The 17,543-nt window shown below is 55.4% G+C and overlaps 7 protein-coding genes across 7 annotated transcripts; 2 read left to right on the forward strand and 5 right to left on the reverse strand.

The window, feature by feature from the left end:
* Nucleotides 1-144: 144 nt before the first annotated feature.
* EV422DRAFT_528732 (uncharacterized protein) lies at nucleotides 145-1,383 on the forward strand. Its single transcript, XM_053070298.1, has 2 exons — nucleotides 145-708; nucleotides 794-1,383. The coding sequence occupies exons 1-2, from the start codon at nucleotides 256-258 to the stop codon at nucleotides 1,013-1,015; spliced, it is 675 nt and encodes a 224-aa protein (XP_052925653.1). The 5' UTR covers nucleotides 145-255; the 3' UTR covers nucleotides 1,016-1,383.
* Nucleotides 1,384-1,724: 341 nt separating this feature from the next.
* Nucleotides 1,725-3,952, forward strand: EV422DRAFT_49514 (camp-dependent protein kinase catalytic subunit). The gene is made up of 6 exons (XM_053067795.1): nucleotides 1,725-1,882; nucleotides 2,042-2,414; nucleotides 2,682-2,880; nucleotides 2,971-3,035; nucleotides 3,105-3,570; nucleotides 3,684-3,952. Exons 2-6 carry the CDS (start codon nucleotides 2,053-2,055, stop codon nucleotides 3,690-3,692), a joined length of 1,101 nt encoding a protein of 366 aa, XP_052925654.1. The 5' UTR covers nucleotides 1,725-1,882; nucleotides 2,042-2,052; the 3' UTR covers nucleotides 3,693-3,952.
* Nucleotides 3,953-4,943: 991 nt separating this feature from the next.
* EV422DRAFT_528740 (pyridoxal phosphate-dependent transferase) lies at nucleotides 4,944-6,649 on the reverse strand. The gene has a single exon (XM_053070299.1). It carries the CDS (start codon nucleotides 6,292-6,294, stop codon nucleotides 5,083-5,085), a length of 1,212 nt encoding a protein of 403 aa, XP_052925655.1. The 5' UTR covers nucleotides 6,295-6,649; the 3' UTR covers nucleotides 4,944-5,082.
* A 735-nt stretch (nucleotides 6,650-7,384) lies between these two features.
* EV422DRAFT_49545 (uncharacterized protein) lies at nucleotides 7,385-9,837 on the reverse strand. Its single transcript, XM_053067815.1, has 3 exons — nucleotides 9,461-9,837; nucleotides 8,650-9,247; nucleotides 7,385-8,566 (listed from the first exon to the last, which is right to left on the reverse strand). The coding sequence occupies exons 1-3, from the start codon at nucleotides 9,678-9,680 to the stop codon at nucleotides 7,486-7,488; spliced, it is 1,899 nt and encodes a 632-aa protein (XP_052925656.1). The 5' UTR covers nucleotides 9,681-9,837; the 3' UTR covers nucleotides 7,385-7,485.
* A 550-nt stretch (nucleotides 9,838-10,387) lies between these two features.
* Nucleotides 10,388-11,734, reverse strand: EV422DRAFT_528744 (uncharacterized protein). Its single transcript, XM_053070300.1, has 3 exons — nucleotides 11,496-11,734; nucleotides 11,229-11,406; nucleotides 10,388-11,133 (listed from the first exon to the last, which is right to left on the reverse strand). Exons 1-3 carry the CDS (start codon nucleotides 11,610-11,612, stop codon nucleotides 10,724-10,726), a joined length of 705 nt encoding a protein of 234 aa, XP_052925657.1. The 5' UTR covers nucleotides 11,613-11,734; the 3' UTR covers nucleotides 10,388-10,723.
* A 1,272-nt stretch (nucleotides 11,735-13,006) lies between these two features.
* On the reverse strand, nucleotides 13,007-14,110 carry EV422DRAFT_49800 (chalcone isomerase). Its single transcript, XM_053067981.1, has 2 exons — nucleotides 13,344-14,110; nucleotides 13,007-13,228 (listed from the first exon to the last, which is right to left on the reverse strand). The coding sequence occupies exons 1-2, from the start codon at nucleotides 13,974-13,976 to the stop codon at nucleotides 13,181-13,183; spliced, it is 681 nt and encodes a 226-aa protein (XP_052925658.1). The 5' UTR covers nucleotides 13,977-14,110; the 3' UTR covers nucleotides 13,007-13,180.
* Nucleotides 14,111-14,405: 295 nt separating this feature from the next.
* On the reverse strand, nucleotides 14,406-17,415 carry EV422DRAFT_49608 (P-loop containing nucleoside triphosphate hydrolase protein). Its single transcript, XM_053067849.1, has 8 exons — nucleotides 17,161-17,415; nucleotides 16,846-16,891; nucleotides 16,583-16,755; nucleotides 16,171-16,344; nucleotides 15,778-16,093; nucleotides 15,495-15,708; nucleotides 15,218-15,411; nucleotides 14,406-15,123 (listed from the first exon to the last, which is right to left on the reverse strand). Exons 1-8 carry the CDS (start codon nucleotides 17,200-17,202, stop codon nucleotides 14,675-14,677), a joined length of 1,608 nt encoding a protein of 535 aa, XP_052925659.1. The 5' UTR covers nucleotides 17,203-17,415; the 3' UTR covers nucleotides 14,406-14,674.
* Between the last annotated feature and the right edge of the window lie 128 nt (nucleotides 17,416-17,543).

The following is a 17,543-nucleotide window of genomic DNA, read 5'->3' on the forward strand; positions in this document are numbered from 1 at the left end:
GCAGCGTGTTTGTTTGTTTGGGTGTGCGAGCCGGCGGCCGATTGTTTGGTTCCCCCTTGCCTCCTGGGCGGACAATCAGAACGGCCCGCTTTCCCCACACAAGAAATCCGAGTCGTATAAGAACCAGTGAGCGATTTATGCGCCGTCTTCCCTCCATAACTCAACCCACCCTTTTTTAACACCTCCCAACACAACACAACACAACAATCTCCGCACACCAAATCCCCTCTAAGCCCCAAAACTCTTATCGTCAACATGTTCTCCACTCAATCCCTCGTCGCCCTGACTCTCGCCGTCGTCGCCGCTGCCGGCGTGCAAGCCCAGTCCACCTCCACGGCATCTCTCACCGCCGCCTGCGCCAACCTCTCCGCTCTGCCCGCTTGCGACGTGTTTGCCTCATGCACAACCCAAGCCATGACCACGGGCGTCTGCAACCCCGACAACCTTCTCGCTTCCCTCTGCGCCGACCCCGCCGGAGCGGCCGCAGCCCAGTGCACGCCTAAGCCTGCTGGAACGCCCGTTCCGACCCTGTTGAGCGCGAGGAATGCGACGAGTGTTGTTGCGGCGCTTTGCATGGCGATGCCGGATATGAAGGATTGCCAGGGTGCGGATGCGTGCCCGGCTGCTGATGCGGCGACGGGTGTTGCGAAATGCAAGGCGTTGACGCAGGCTGGAAGGCTGTGCTTGGACATGCCGACTATGAAGGATGTAAGCATTTTGCGAGTCTCATATTGCGCCTTCTCGGTTCCATCTCGATGTCCGCAATTGCTCACACTCCCTCTTTATCCCTTAGTGCGCACCGATCCTCGCCTTCTGCTCAGCGTCCAACAAGCTCGGCCCATACTGTGGAGCCGTCGCCGCAGGCAGTGCCACCAACACTACCTCCTCTGCCTCGCTCGCGCCCGCGTCCACGACGGCGCCGGCCGCTGGCAAGACGTCAGGCGCCATGGTTGCCAGTGCCAGTACCGGCATTGTTGCCGCTGCGGGAGCTATGATTGCCTACGCTTTGTTGTAAATGTAGTTTTTAGACCGAACCCACGGCGTATGAGACACTCTTTCGCATTTTCCCTGAAGCGTTAGGATTACTTTTTCTTTGGCCGTTTGTAAATACATGTTCATGCACCCGTAACGACGAATAATCGTGCTCTCTCTCTCTTCAAAGCTTCATCAACGGCTTGCTGCGAGATTTGCAGTTGGGAGCTCAGAGAGCACAAGTCACGTGGGCGGAGCGTGGACGACACCAAACGAGGCTCCTTTCTGGCGTTTCACCAATCATGGGAGTAGGGAAAACCGCACAACAAGAGCGCGGAGTCATCACCGTTGGACAGCCTGTAACTTTTTTCCATGTCCATTTGGTAGTACTATATATATACAGTATACGAGGAGTGATGATGAGCGTAAAGCAAAGGAGAGGAAAAGGGGGAGGGACGAGCGTTTGCCCGGACAAGTGCGTTTCGAGATAGACAAAGAGACACTGCACTGCACCCGCCCGCCACCCTTGTGTGTGGTATTGTTCGCAGTACCGGGCGGATCCGCCTTTTCCCTGGGGGTTGAAGCGAGAGTCTCGCTGTGGGCCGTTGAACGCGCACGCGAAAAAAGGAAAGGCGAAGGAAAGGCCAACTCCCACTTCCCAACAAGCTTACATCAACCCGCTGCACATAACTGCTCTCGCTGTCGCCAACCGGTCCGACCTTGTCCGTCGGCACTCCCTTCCTCCTTCGACCCCACTACGATTTCACCCCCGCTGGCCGAGGGTCCTTTTCAACTCCCGCTCGACGAAGAAAGCGGACGGATAGCGCTTTTCACAGCAGCCAGGGTTCTTAACTTGTCTCCGTAGTCGGAATACGCAAGATAGGCACTTCTGCGTCTTCTTTGTCAACAGGTATGTCCGGTTTCGATATTGAGCTTATTGGGCTTTTGCGAATTGCGAAGGAAGGAAGAATACGCACGGAATGCGTTCACGCAATTCGGGGCGATGCATGCAAAGACTACACCGAGACCCAAACGCAGGTGCTAACATTCACCTATCCCTCACCCCCAGCCGCCCTAACCATGTCAGCAATGTCCGACATCGGAGGCCAGCTAAACCACCTCCACCTCAACTCCCCCCATTCCACGCCCTCCCCCTCCGGCCACTCCTCCCCGCACACCCAACCACACACCCCCCAACAACTCCCGCAACCCATCACCCGCGGCGATGCCCGCGGTCTCGCCCTCTCCGATTTCGTCATGCTCAAAACCCTCGGCACCGGGACGTTCGGGAGGGTGTATTTGACGAGATATAGGGACACGGACCGCTTTTATGCGATGAAGGTGTTGAGCAAGAAGGATGTGGTGAGGTTGAAGCAGGTAGAGCATATTAATAGTGAGAAGAATATTTTGTCAAGGATTGATCATCCGTTTTTGGTTACGATGTAAGTATGACGGATGAGTGTGAGGTGGGAGAAGTGGGAGTGAGTAAATAGGGGAAGCGGAAGTGACGGAGGAACGAGTAATGCGAACGACAGTGAGCAGGGAGCAGGGAAGAAAGCCACACTGCATGAAGAAGGGCTAGAGTTCGATTGTTCGCACCGGAGAGATGCTGTGCGAGCGACAGAGATTGGGAATTGGATGGGCCGGAGGACGAGAAGGAAGTACGGCTACAATGCTCGGTGCTAACTAGAATACCTTTCTTTCTTCAGGGACTGCACATTTCAAGATGATCGGAACCTGTATATGCTCCTAGAATACGTCGTTGGAGGAGAGCTGTTTTCGCATCTGCGGCGGGCAGGACGGTTCAGCAATGACATGACACGGTTCTACGCTGCCGAGATTGTGCTGGCGATCGAGTACCTTCACAGTATGGATATCATTTACCGCGATTTGAAGCCGGAGAATTTGGTATGGTATTGAGATGGGCTTGCTTTGGTACAAGGGCGCGGAAAGGCGGCCTCGTGGATCCGGAGCTAACCGGATTCTGCTCAACACTAGCTTCTGGATAATCGGGGTGACATCAAAATAACAGACTTCGGATTCGCCAAGGAGGTCCAGGACAGGTATGCCGAATTTTCCTCTGTCTGGGGCCCTTCGTGCCACCTGCTCACGCGGACTTCCCCTATTCACAGGACATGGACATTATGCGGCACACCCGAATACCTCGCCCCCGAAATAATCCAATCAAAAGGCCACGGCAAAGCCGTCGACTGGTGGGCCCTCGGCATCCTCATCTTCGAGATGCTCGCCGGCTATCCCCCGTACTTCGACGACAACCCCTTCGGCATCTACGAGAAAATCCTCACCGGCCGCCTCAGCTTCCCGCCTTACTTCGACCCCGCCGCAAAAGACCTCATCAAAAAACTGCTCGCCCCCGATCGGACGAAACGGTTAGGCAACCTCCGTGGCGGCGCCGATGACGTCAAGCAGCATAAGTGGTTTAGGGGCGTGGATTGGGCGACGTTGTTGGCGAAACAGGTGCCGTGCCCGATTGTGCCGAGTGTCGCGGGGCCGGGGGATACGAGACATTTTGAGACGTATCCGGAGGTGGAGGAGGAGGAGTCGGATGGGATGGATCCGTTTGGACATTTGTTTAGGGTGAGTTCCTGCAACCTCTTTCCTGAGAGCTTTTTCCGTCGAATCCCTTGATTCGGCCAGAGGGTCCTTTCCATTTATGTCGGACCGACGCTAACCCGCCCTTTCTTCCGTAGGGCTTCTGAGCACCCAAAAAGTGACACTCTCAATTCGCCCCAGTGCACCGACATCGATCGAAATATGCTCCACGCGCTTCTACCCCACATATCGCCAGGCGACTTTGATGTCGGCGACTGGTTGAGACATGGGGCTGCTGTCATGAGCGGATCGGAACCGATCAAGGACTTATCAACGCATTGTGAGAACCCATGACACACACACCATCAAACCCACCACCACGCATCGCACACGCACCACGCACGCACCACGCACCACACAGGGCACATCCCACATCTATTTATTCATTCCACCTCCCCGTTGCTACTTACATTTGCACGCTGCCACTTTCTTGTTCATTTTCTTGTATCTTCTGCTACGTTCCCCCACTCCCCCGACAAACGACGTATTTGTACATCCGCCATCGCGCGCGTATGAAGGCACATACACACACACACACACACAACCGGTTTTGGGTCTACACACTATAGATTTTTCCTTTGTTGTTTGAATGATATGGCGTGGGGTTAGAGACACTTAACGTGTGCGATGATGGAGTTTCGGCAGAGTTTTTCGCACGGCGGCGGAAGAGGCGAATTTGGATGGAATCCCACGCTACGTCAAGGGTTGTATCATTCCGGCCGAAGAAAGCGGAGTCGGTGCCGGGGCTGGACGATGGCCGGGGTATCCCCCTCCGGTGTTTGTGCAGGGGTGCGAGCGCAGATTTGCCGCGCCCATGTCTGTAGACGGATCGATGTTCGTGGGTCAGTAGGCAGGGACAAATGGGGACGTGTTTGGATAACGAACAAACCCCTCCCATGTGGATGCATGCGGGAGAATCGTCCTGCTCAGGGCAACCCGGGGCCGAACACCGAGCCGTGCACCCGCCCACTTCGTAGTAATTCGAGGCGGGGCGTATCCGGACTTCCATTCCAAGTCCTCGTTGTGCAGTACAGTACTTCTCTCGACTCCACACTCAATACAGTATGTACATCATCGCGGGTTCGAAGATGCTCGATCTTACGGGGAAAGATGGGACGAGGCCGGCTAAGGATAGGCCGGAGGCGGATGCTCCCCCCCGCTCCATGGCGCGAAACTCGGGGGTAGCATCATCGCCTGGGAGGGACTTGTTGGCCGCTGCGATGCGATGCGGGATAGAGATTCGAAGGTTGGGGTTTCAAAGAAGTTACTGTATGAGGCTTCCCCTCATAACGCGACGCGTTGGGAAGGCGACTCCTCCTTCGTTTAGTTTTGGTTGAGAGCCTGACTTGACTCATGAACAACTCTGGTCGTGAAAGGGTGGGTAAACCCGAATGTATTGGCCCTGGTGCATCTAAAATCTACAGCTCATCCCAGGTGTCTTAGCCCCTATGTCGGCACCCATTTCAATCTCGTTCCCGGCCCACTTATTTTCCCACTCTACTTGGCATGCTCCTTCCTAAACTCCTCCATAAACGCCACCAACGCCCTCACACCCTCCAAGCTCATCGCGTTATACAGACTCGCCCTCATCCCGCCGACACTCCGATGTCCCTTCAACTGCACCATCCGTCTCTCCTCCGCGCGTTTCGCAAACTCCTTCTCCAACCCCTCGCTCGGCTTGCCCGTCGCCGGATCATTGACCCGGAACGGCACGTTCATCCTGCTCCGCCATGTGCGGTTCACCGGGCACGTGTAAAACCCTTCCGAGGCGTCGATGGCGGTGTACAGGAGGGTTGATTTCTGGTGGTTGAGTTGCTGCATGGCTGGGAGGCCGCCGACGGTGGTGAGGAGCCAGTGGAAGACGAGGTTGGAGATGTAGATGGCGTAGGTCGGGGGCGTGTTGTACATGGAGTTATTATCCGCGTAGGTCTTGAAGTCAAGCATGAGGGGGACGGTGAGGGTGTGGTTGACATTCTGGGCGTTGCCGATCAAGTCGCGCCGGATGATGACGACGGTGACGCCTGCGGGCCCGATGTTCTTCTGCGCGCCGGCGAAGATCACGGCGTATTTGGACACGTCGATCCGGCGGGAGAGGATGTTGGAGGACATGTCGCAGATGACGGGGACGGAGGGGTCGATTCCGGCCGGTGGGCGGGCGACGTCGCAGCCTTCGGGGACGGGAAATTCGACGCCGTGCACCGTCTCATTGTCGCAGTAATACACGTAGGCGGCTTTCTCGGCCGGTGTGAAGTTCCATTCCGCGGTGGGGGGGACGTTCCCGTCATGGTTTGTCTTTTTGGTGTTGATGACGGCGTTGACGGGTACACCCAACCTTTGCGCCTCCTGCATCGCTTTCTCGCTCCACCCGCCCGTGACGATATAATCCCCCACCTTCCCCGTATCCTTCCCCGGGAACAAATTGTACACCACACTGCTAAACTGAGTGGTAGCACCCCCTTGCATCCACAGCACGGCGTGGGTGGGGGGTATATCCAGCAGTTGGCGGAACTGACGCTCGGCGTCGGCGAGGATGGACTCGAACTCGGGCGAGCGGTGGGAGAGCTCCATGACGGACATGCCGCTGTTGTTCCAGTTAGGGAGCTCGCGCGCGGCTTGCTCGAGCACGGGGAGGGGCATGACGCCGGGGCCGGCCGAGAAGTTCCAGACGTTGCGCCCGGGGGGTGGTGGGGCGGGTTGGGCGTTGGACATGATGTGATAGGTTTGCTAGTAAAAGAAGTGGAAGTCAGAGGCCTGTGCACTTTGGCAGACGACCAAAGGGTCGTCTACGGCCGAGAACACCGAGAGATCAACCCTCTTCTTGCCCAGAATTCACCCCAATCCTCCGACAACCGCCTTCTCCAACATCCCTACCCCTCTCCACTCAGCACTCGAGCCGGAGTCCCACATAACAAGTCGCTCTTCCCCCCAACCTCCTAACCCCACATATCAAGGCATCCTCCCCCCATCGCCCTCCGCTCCTTCTCGCAGACGACCACACGGCCCACTGGGCCCCTGACAGTACTTAGTAGTAGATGGCTTACCAGACTGGCTGCAGTGGGTGAGAATAAGGCGGAATGGAGATGTGCTGGTGGATGTGTCGAATGCCGGTGGCGGGTCCTTATAGTCCCATCTCCGACTTCTGAGCCGTTGCCCACTCGCCCCCCAAACCGCGCGCGTTTGTTCGCATTCAGTGACGCATCCGACTCACACGATACTTGTAGGGACCGACCACCCCGCATACACAAACCACTGTACAACCACGCTCTCAGAATATGGCTCCCAAACGGCGTCTACCCCTCATAGCCCACACATCATAAGCTTCTTTGGTTCGGAAGTTCGATTGATTTTTTGAGAGGGAGTAAAAGATGGGTAAATGACGCGGGGAAGGGAAGGGGGGTGCGTGATGGAGGAAGGAAGGGATGTTTGCGGGTAGGGCATGGGGAAAGGCATGTGATAGGGGCAAGACAGCTGGGATGGGATGGGAGAGACGGCGGCTGGACGGGATGGGAGGTAGGGAAGGGAGAGGAGAGAGAGATGCTTTGGATGTGGGGAGGGAGGCGAGCGGGAAAGAGACGGTGGAATTTTCGGGTGTAAGACGGGATGTTGCAGGTCGGAGGTTGAGGAGTGGTGCAAGGGCGGGCTACGATAGTGACAGACGACCGGGGAATAGATCGTATCGAATGGTGTCGGGGTCATAAAGGCGGATGGGAAGCGGATAGTGGTGATGGTGGGTCGCAGTAACAGAATAGCGAATCAGTCGGGGTAAAGGGTGAGCGACACCCGCCTATTGGGAAACACATAAATCAAAGGCGGGTTGTCTCGTCGCGTCGTAAATTGCGAGGGGTGTGTGGGTGTAGGACATAGCGGCAATGTGCGGTTGTTGTGATGTCGCTCTCGCCCTCATCCCTGCCGTCCAATATTCAGCATACTCTTCAAATCATAACTGATCCGCGCCAACACGCTCTGCTCGTCCTTAACCGGTTCCAACTGCCTATATTGTTGGTGGTGATGGTCACCCCCCACCGGACCCGAATGCGGGGGCACCAACGCCGAAACGTGTAGCGGCAAAGACTGGTGTCGCGTAGCAGTTCCGGAGGGTAAGGCCGGTGTGGGGCCGGGCGGGGAGGATTGGCCGGCTTGCCCGCCGTAGGTGGAGGGGTGAGTATAATCGTCGCCTCCGTACATGAAGGGTGTGGAAGGCGCGGAGGAGACTGAGTTGCGGTTGTTGTTGTGGGTCAGGCTGTGAGAGGCGGTGAAGGGGTGGTTTTCGTGGTGGTTCATGTGGAAACCGGAAGAAGCGTGATCCTGCTGATGGTGTGGGTGTCGGTGCGCCTGATTTGCGTTGACACCGGCCCGCGTGAGCAGCGACAACAAATCGCGCGATTTCTGCCTCAGCTCCTCGTCATTATAGATATGCTCTCCGGTATCGCGCTGCTGCTCATCATCCATGGAAAACAATTCGAGGTCCTTAACTTGCTGCTGGTGCTGATGGGGGTGGTGCATGTTGACACCATGGCTCAAGTTGTGACTACGCTGGTGAGATCCCGCAACGTTCGCAAGCGCTTCGTGGGAGACGGTGCGGGTGGGTCCGCGGGGGAGGTGCTCAGTGAGATGATGCATGCCCGGGCCTGGGAGAGAGGACGATTCCATGTAGGCGTCGTGGTGGTGGTGATGATGATGGTCCGGTTGGATGAATGCGCCCGCATTCGGGAAGAGAGTTTTCGGACCTGTGCTGTTGCGGTTCGAGAAGGTTGGCATGGGCAGCGCGCTTGCCGCGGGCGAGTTCTGGAAGGTTGCTCCGGCGTACAGGGCGTCGTTCTTGGAGGGGCTAGTTATGATAGCATCTCCTTGTGGATTCTCTGCGGGGTTTCGCGTGGTCGAGTCTGAGGGAATGAGGGACTTTGCCATTTGTTGCAGACGGAGATCGGGCGCGCTCAACCGGCGTTGCCTCTGCGAAGGTGTTGTGGACGTCTGCGGAACTCTAATCAAAGATATCGGCAATGATGGGAGCACATGCATGAGTACGCCGCGTCAGCTTTTGGAGTTGTAACAAGGCTTACAAACCTGCGGGATGTTTGCGGAAAAAAAACCGGGTAGATGACCGGATACTCCTCGGCCAGGGCGGCATTCTCACGTTGATTGTCAACGCGTTTGCCGTTCCCGTTCCCGTTGCTACTTTGATGCACCGAAGCTGAATTGTCGCTATTGTTATTGTTCCGACGCTTCCTGGCAGACGTTGTTCCGTTTTCAGCAGCTCGTCCAGCGTCAACTCCGGGAATCCCAACGTTGTTATTGTGCGGTTTTCCGGTCTTGACTTCGCTGTGGTTGGGTTGCGCTTTTCCCGTTCTGGACTTTTCCTGCTGCTGTGTTGTTTCCTTGCGGCTTGCTTTCGTCGGGGTCGTGAATGATGCTCCCACAGGCTTTGCGTCTGATGGTTTCGGGGCGACTCCATTTGCCGCCGGTGTAGCACCATTGATATTGTTGCTGCTGATATTGGGGTCGGTGTGGTTGCGCTGAGCTCTTTGGCCTCGCCTAGAGGACTCCCGTCCAGTAGATTCTCCCGAATCTTTCCTCTGCAATTCAGAAGTTCGAACTTGTTCGACATTTAGGGCAGTTTGGTTGTTGTTGTTGGACTTTCGAGATGCGCCGTTGTTGTTGCGTGCTGGGAATTGCGAGGATTCACAGATTAGATTTCTCTCAAGAGACAAGGTGGGATGGGGCGGTGAATGAAACGAAGCGACGGATGGTTGGCCGTTCAAGGGTTCGCTCGCAAAAGCATTCGCCGCGCCGAGGCCACTTATTGCGACTGCGTTCGTCCTCGCTGACGCTCGGTATTACAGGGGTCTCGCTTCGCTCGGCGCACGCTGAAACTAACCTTTTCCCGAGCTGACGCTCCTGTTCCTCGCCTGGCCAGCCTGATTCGTGGTGGTTGCTGCTATCTGAGTAACCGAAGGCTGTGGCGGCAGCTCACCCCGTTTGAGAATCGTTCGTGGGGAACTTGGAGCAATTCCTGCGGCATGTTGGATCTGGTGGTGGTGTCCGCCTCCTCCTAAGCCTGCTGAGTTTGCGCGGGGCATTTTGACCGCTAGCGACATATTGCTGTATTATTGTTGTTGTTGATGGTAATGGTGATGTTGTGAAGGCAGTTGCAAGCGCAGCGACCATTACGGTTCTGACTGGGAAGAGTACGGGTTTTGTTTGCAACTTTGTCACAGGGGAGGAACCCCAAGGGTGATGCCTTGCAAGGGTAAGGGGAGGTGGTGAGAGACCCTGGTGTGTTGCGAGACAGACTGTTGTTGAAAATAAGACCCGATGTGGGATGGTCCGGTGGAGCAGTTCTCTGTCGAAATGTGGTTTTGGGGAATTCGGTTTCCCCGTTTTCACTGGCCGCCGCCTTTTGTACGCCGGACTAGGTCTGCAGCAGCTGATGAGAGTGTTGAAAGCACTGAGCGATGGCGTTTTCTGAGGGTGACTGCAAATAGGCACCCTGAATACTCTCTCGCGGGAAAGCTTACAGCGGTTTGGGTGGGGGGTGGGGGGGGGGAAGGTGTTTGTTGCTTGTTCCACAAATATGTTACAGGAAACAGAGAACTGGGCTGCTTGAGCGAGGACCGACGAAGCGTGAGGCTGATTCCAGTACGATAGCGTTTTGAGTTGAAGAGAGTGTAGGACGTGCGAATGAGAGTTCCGTGGGGAAATTCAGCTGATGCAATGTGGTGGTGGTGGTCGTCGTTCTGCTTGGCGTGCTTTGGTTTGCCTTGCGCTGGAAGTTGGAACCTTCACGGGGCAAAGCGGCCGTCGATGGGAGTGATGACACTGCCCTTAGCATATCATTATGTCCCCCCCCCCATATCGGGCCAGTGCCGAATTAATTATGGACGGTAACCCTAATCCTCCTGACGTGCTCCTCCTAAATAGAACTTCGACCCTCCGAATCCTGCTCCTTGGCTGGGCAAACGACGGAATCAACGTCCGACGGACATCTGGGTGTTCAAGTTGTCTGGGAGAAACCAAGTCTATAACGGACGACGATCGTAGTAAAAAGCATCTTCATAAATCAAAAGTGACCAAGGTATAAAAGCTGTCAAAGAATATGCTCTAGCCCTAACAGTGTTCAAAAATCCCCTACTCTTGTCGATCACACATCCTCCGAATCCTCCGTAGTACCCTTGACACTCAACACCGGCTTAGCCGACTTCAAATGCGTCGCCGCCGACCTGCTCGTCTTATTAATACTGCTCTCCTGCCTGGTCCGTTCATTCGCAACCGCAATACTCGTCTTCGACAGCATCATATCCGCGGCATAATACGCCAGGCGGGAGTTATCCCAGTTGTCAAAGAACCAGCGAACGAACGGGTTGGCGGGCGTGTTAGGGATGAGGAAGATAAAGACGAGCCCGAGGTCGATGAGGTTGAGAAAGAGGAGACGCGTGCCGGCTTGCTCGAGGAGGAGCGTGCCTTTGGATTTGCTGTGCAGGAAGGCGTCGGATTTGGTGAGGCGATAGATCTCGCGGGCGAAGATGAAGATGATTGGGCCCGAGGCGACGACTGTGGGGGAGGTGAGGAAGATTAGCACGCTTATCTGATCAATGTCCGCCACCAAATGAGGGATGAGATTTCGTCTTGGAGCGGGTTGTACATACCTCCAGCGATGGACACAATAGCCATGCCCGTGCGGATGGAAACCCAGAAGCTGGTCTGCGAGACGACAAAGGTGTCCCACGTGCGTCCAAAGATGATAGCGATGGACGCGAGCACAAAGATGGCCGTCTGCCACCAGGGCAGGGTGCGCTGGAGGCTTTTCACGACAATCGCATTGTACTAAACCAAGACAGAGGAACATGATGTTGGCATGTGCGACTGCATCTCTCCAGCCGCGAGTGTTTTAGAAGATGGATTGAAGGACCTACCACGATCTCCGTGATGCGCACAAACGCCGCCATGAGAGCCTGGATCGCCCACACCGGTTTCTGCTGGGCATTAGTGGCGTCGTCGACGACGCCCATGGTGTAGACGATGAACACCATGAGCACATGCAACCACTGGAAATGCGAAAGGCAATGGTGAGCCTTCCCATTCGTGCCAGGTGCTTTCGCTTTCCGCTCAATCCGGGGGGAAGTACGTACATCAAAGAGCACCCCCACCAAGAGAGTGTCCCACAACTTGCTGCGAGGTAGGATCATCCAGCAGTAAGGGATCCCAGTCATGCGATGATCTATCATGAGAAACCAGTAAGTCCTGTGCTGGAAAGCGTCGGTGTTCAGACTCCGAGGGCGATAAAAATGCAGACCTTGACGGAATTCCATCCTTGATTGATGTCCCCATACAGCGTCCCCAAGTTGTCGGCAGAGAAATCAGGTGCCATGATTCTGTCAGTTTCTTTAACAACGGTCGGATAAGGAACACAGGCGTAGATGAATGTTTCCTAGCAAGACTTTCTGATGTCGTGGGGCTAGTCGAGGGGATGCGTTCCTCGCCACCGCCGTTTTATAGCCATGGCCGTCGGCTTCTGGAAGCCTCGCAACGCCCTCAGTAGAGTCAACAACCACACAGAAGCATCAGGAGCTCCCGCATATTCTCCCGTCCCCCGTTACAGCGTCGTTTCCACCAAAAATAGTACGTCGTTGTCATCGAACGAGATGTCGAAGCTTGCGAGGAAGGGATATTCTTTGAACATGCCAATGGCCAGTGGTGAAGCCGGGAAAGAATAAGACTCAAAACAAAGCCTTTTTGTTGCTGTTCGTGTACCGTATTGCACTAGGTTGTGCAGGTAATTCAATGCCGTTGAACGACGGATGACCGTGCGGGTGCTGGTGCGGGTGGGCAAACAAAGGACTAGCGGCGAATTGAGAGCGCAAGGAGGACCCTGGCGACGCATCGTGCGCAAGCTTATCGGGCTGGGTGGGAGGTACAGCTAACAAGGGCGGCACGCTGCACGCTAACGTAAACAAACAGCGGGGGGCTGAGTTCGTCCATGGAAGCTTCCAACTTCCATTGCTTCTAGAAGGATGATCCCATCCGGATTCTTCCGTCGAGTGGGCGATTACTACAGGTACTCGCATACCTTCGTTCACGAGGTACTCCGCTGGTCCCGTGCGGCGGCATGCTAGCAGTACGTACAGGAGAGTCCTCTTGCCTTCGTCGATGATGACGATGAGTTGAGCGGTGAGGTTCCCACGTTGCGAAAGTGACAGCACAGAAATGACGCCTGGGAACTCGGTCGATGCCATACGGGCAGTTTTTGCCATACGGACAACCTATGAGTTGGGCAAGAAGACCCCCCAATTTAAAGCAGCCTCCTTTTCCACTCTGGATCTGATTCTGCATCCGATAGTCGTATGTACACATGGTAACACCTTTCTCCAACAAGACAATTCCCACGCGCATCGATCGGAGACCGGAGACCGGAGACCAGCTCGCAAAAGCGCAATGTGACAGATGTGCTCCCCGGTCTATCCTACGCGACCACGCAATAGTGTCCCGGTGGCCTCTCGCACAATGTAGGTTAGCTTTGAGGGGTTTGCTGTGCGCGGACATGGGTAAAGCGCGGGCGGAATGGCGCTTTTTGGCTGCAAAAGTTTGCGTGAGGCGGCTTTTAAGCTTTGATGATGTGCTCTAGGCCTTCTGCGATGCTTTTCCGTAGCTGCAGGGTGAAGGGTTGGGACAGGTAGTCAGTAAGGTGAACGGGTATGATTGGCTTGTGCACCTCTTCCCTTAGAGATCATCACAATCCCAACCGCACTACACCGGAAACACACCTTTTCCGATATAACCTTTTTCCCATCCAAAAGATACCCCTCAAAAAACCGCTCAGCAACCCACCGATTCCTCACAACAGTCTTCTCCACCCCCTCATGCACCATCCTCAACTCCCCTCCCTCCGTCTTGACGAACACAAACACCTCCCCCTTCGCCACCTTCCCCGCCGGAAATGCCGCCCGCAACTCATCCATCGCTTCCAATACACCCTTCTTCTCTTCGGGTGTCAGCATCGCGTCTTCGGCTGCCAGCTGACGCGTCAGGATGCGCATGAACCCGTTGCGCAGATGCGGGCCGTCGGTGTTTCGCACCGGTGAGATGCGCAGTGCGAGTGGGGTCGAGGTATCTCGTGTGAGCGGGGCCGTGAAGTCGGAGAGTGTGGCGGGGGTGTAGGATTTGAACGACGGGGAGGAGCGCAGGCGGGCGATGGAGGGTGTAGAGATGTAGTAGCCGATGGTGTAGACGGAGACGTTGAGGAAGGTGACTTGCCGGACGCCTAGGCCGAGGAGGGTGAAGTGTTGCGGGGTTGCGCCGAGGGTTAGGGTGAGGGTTGTTGGGATGGGCTTCTTCGTAACTGGTTCTTCTGATGAATCGACAGGTATGAGTTTCCGGATTTCATCTCCCAAACGCATTCCCCTGCTAGAAAGGTTGTAATTCCTCACCGACCACCGCCTCCGTCTCTTTCACTTCGTCAGCCGATACGACCTTGGTGAGGAAACATCCCGCCGACAAGACCGCAAGCATCGCAACAAAAGCAGCAGCGCCACTGTGTCCAGAGTCAGCCCTCCCCTCCCCAATCTCACGCCGCCTCGGGACGGCCGTCGTCGACAGTGATCTTGGCGCTTGCAGTGTGGGTATTGTGGGCAATGCGGAACGAAGTTGGAAACAGGGACGTAGGACATGCTTAGGTGCGCCGTCTGCTGCTCTAGACAGCAGACGGCGCTGGAGGAGTATCGTATGGTGTGCGTGCATCGGGACGAGGTTCTGCTTCAGGACGTGCAGGATCGGTGCGAAAATGCTCAGGAAACACGAGCGAGAAAAAGGTCAGAAATGGTCGCGCGCGTTTCTCCGCGCAGATCCAGGGTCACAGTCTCACAAAACCGAGAACCTCGCCGACCGAAACACGAGCAGACCCCCATGAACAACAGAAAGCTAAAGCTTCGCCCACAACTATGATGAAAAATGGGTCTGTTGCAGGTATCATGGTACATAAGAAGCAAGAGGCGGGGAGTGGAAGTGTGTAGGGGGTGATCAAAGGGTTTTGTTTTCTAAAGTTCGACTAATGAAATGGAGGGAGCCGTTGTTCGTTTCCCCCGCAACCTCATTCAATCTAAAAGTCCTTGACGAAAGCCCCCAGGGTCTCCTTAATCTTCGCATCAGTCTCCGGCGAAATCGCATTCTCCTTCTTGATGTTCTCAAAGATTTGCGGTGCATTGGCCTGCACGTATGGGATGACGGCGGCCTCGAACGCAGTCACCTTGTCGACGGGGATTTTGTCGAGAAATCCGTTGACTCCCGCGTAAATGATGACGACCATGTGCTCCACGGACAGAGGGGTGTACTGCTTTTGCTTCAGCAGCTCGGTGAGGCGCGCACCACGGTTCAGGAGGAACTGGGTTGAGGCGTCGAGGTCGGATCCGAACTGGGCGAACGCCGCGACTTCACGGTATTGCGCGAGGAAGAGTTTCAGGGAACCGGCGACTTGTTTCATGGCCTTGACTTGGGCGGCGGAACCGACACGGGACACGGACAGACCGACGTTAATGGCTGGGCGGACACCTATGGGGTTCGGTCGGAAATAATATAGTCAGTTTCACTGACTCGGCGAAACCATTGGAGTCAACCATCGGAATCAACGCATCGAACCGCTTACCCTTGAAGAACAATTCGGCTTCCAAGAAGATCTGTCCATCAGTGATGGAAATGACGTTCGTGGGAATGTAAGCAGACACATCTCCTCCTTGTGTCTCGATGACGGGCAGCGCCGTCATGGAACCACCTCCTTGAGTTTTGTTCATCTTGGCGGCACGCTCGAGGAGACGAGAGTGGAGGTAGAAAACGTCACCACTGTGTAGGAAAGAAGTGAAGTGGATTAACATGCTTGGAAAGTCCATTTCCTTCAACCCTAGAAAAGACCCTCGATTACTTACGGGTAGGCCTCACGACCTGGAGGACGACGCAACAGCAGTGACATTTGACGGTAGGCAACGGCCTGCTTTGACAAATCGTCGTAGATGATGAGGGAGTGCATTCCGTTGTCACGGAAGTACTCTCCCATGGCAGCTCCAGAGTAGGGGGCCAAGAACTGGAGGGGGGCAGCGTCGGAAGCGGTGGCGGCAACAATGATGGAGTATTTGAGAGCGTCTGATGTGGGGATAAACAATGAGGTTGTGTCCACAAAGCGTGCTAACCGAGGAATGGCCAAAAGCTTACCGTTCTCCTCAAGAGTCTGAACGAACTGCGCAACAGTGGAACGCTTCTGTCCAACAGCAACGTACACACAGTACAACTTCTTGGCCTCGTCGCTTCCCGAGTTCCACCTCTTCTGGTTGAGGATAGTGTCGAGGGCAACGGCGGTCTTTCCAGTTTGACGGTCTCCAATGATCAACTCACGCTGACCACGCCCGATAGGGACCATGGAGTCGATACACTTAATACCCGTTTGCATGGGCTGCTTGACGGATTCACGGGGAATGATACCGGGGGCCTTGACTTGCACACGTTGACGCTTCACATCGACAAGAGGGCCCTATGGTGCGGAAAGATATGTTGGTCTCTGAATTTGCTGTGGGGAAGAACCCTCACTGAGATGACATTGATACATACCTTGCCATCGATGGGGTTTCCGAGAGCATCAACGACACGGCCAAGCAGACCGCGACCGACGGGCACATCGACAATGGCGCCGGTACGTTTTACGATATCTCCCTCCTTGATGAGACGGTCGTTACCGAAAACGACGACACCGACGTTGTCGGCTTCCAAGTTCAAGGCTTGACCCTGGTGAGGGTGAGGGTGACCCGGATTAGTTACACAGATTCATGAGCGCCAGATGGTCGACAAGCATTGTGCAATAAAAACGACCGTTCGCGGTCGCCTCACAGTGGAAGAAAACGGCCCGCTTTGGCGCGGGAATCCTCCACTCGCAGGGGTACTCGCGACCGCCCGAGGCTCCCGTCGCCAACATCGCCAACGCATTCGCTACCGCCCGGGTCCCCCATCGCAACCCAGGGCTTACCTTCAGGCCCGAAGAAAATTCCACCATCTCCTCGGCTTGGACATTGCGGAGACCGTAGACACGAGCAATACCGTCACCAATAGACAGCACACGACCAGTTTCCTGGATGTTTCCCTCAGCACCCTCACTTCCAAGGATGCGGCTTTCGAGGATCGAGGAGACCTCAGCGGTGCCTGGTTGGATGCGTGACTCGTTAGCTTTAGAACAGGCGCAAAAAAGTGCACATCACAGCCCAGCGCTGCTCTCCCGAAGGATATACATACCAGGCTTGGCAGCCAAAGCACGAGTGCTGGTTCCGAATGACCGTGCCTAAGAGAAATCGGCAGTGAAGACCCAATCAGTATGAAAGCTGGGAATCGAAATGCCCGCCCTCGCTCAGTTTCTAGTGCCTCCAGCCATTCTGCTCCCTCTCGCAGCCGCTCCGTCCATAAGCTCAGTCTGTGCAACACCGGCAATCAAGACATCGGGGTCGTCGGCACAGAAGTGGCGATCACCTCGATTTTCGGGAGAAGCCGGAAGGCGTCGGTGAAGTCGTCGGATATAGCGACGTAGTGGGTGCTGGGAGAGAGAGTACTTACCAGACCAAGACGGACGGCGGGAGAGGCGATACCCTTCATCATGGTGGGCGAGCGTATATGGAGTTTATATAGTCTAAGTGTATACGTAGAGAGATGGAAGCTAACGTCGCGAGCGTGGGAAAACCGCACACTCTTCTGTTCATGTCGGCTTGGAGGCGATTTCAAAATCGGATGATGGATATCAGACACTGGTAAGTCACAGTGTTTTATCCCGCATGGACCATGGTGCACCCGACGTCTTGATGCCTGGACACAGTGGAATCTGCTCAATCCGGTGCTCAGCCGAACCCTTATATCCGCAGTCTTCAAGTCCGCATATCATTCAATTCCTGTGTTCCAGATAGGAGGAGGAGAAGGAAAAGGAGAAATCCTTTCGAAGGAAA

The sequence above is a fragment of the Fimicolochytrium jonesii genome (genome assembly GCF_025526975.1).
Source record: "Fimicolochytrium jonesii strain JEL569 chromosome Unknown EV422scaffold_11, whole genome shotgun sequence".
Classification (NCBI taxonomy): domain Eukaryota; kingdom Fungi; phylum Chytridiomycota; class Chytridiomycetes; order Spizellomycetales; family Powellomycetaceae; genus Fimicolochytrium; species Fimicolochytrium jonesii.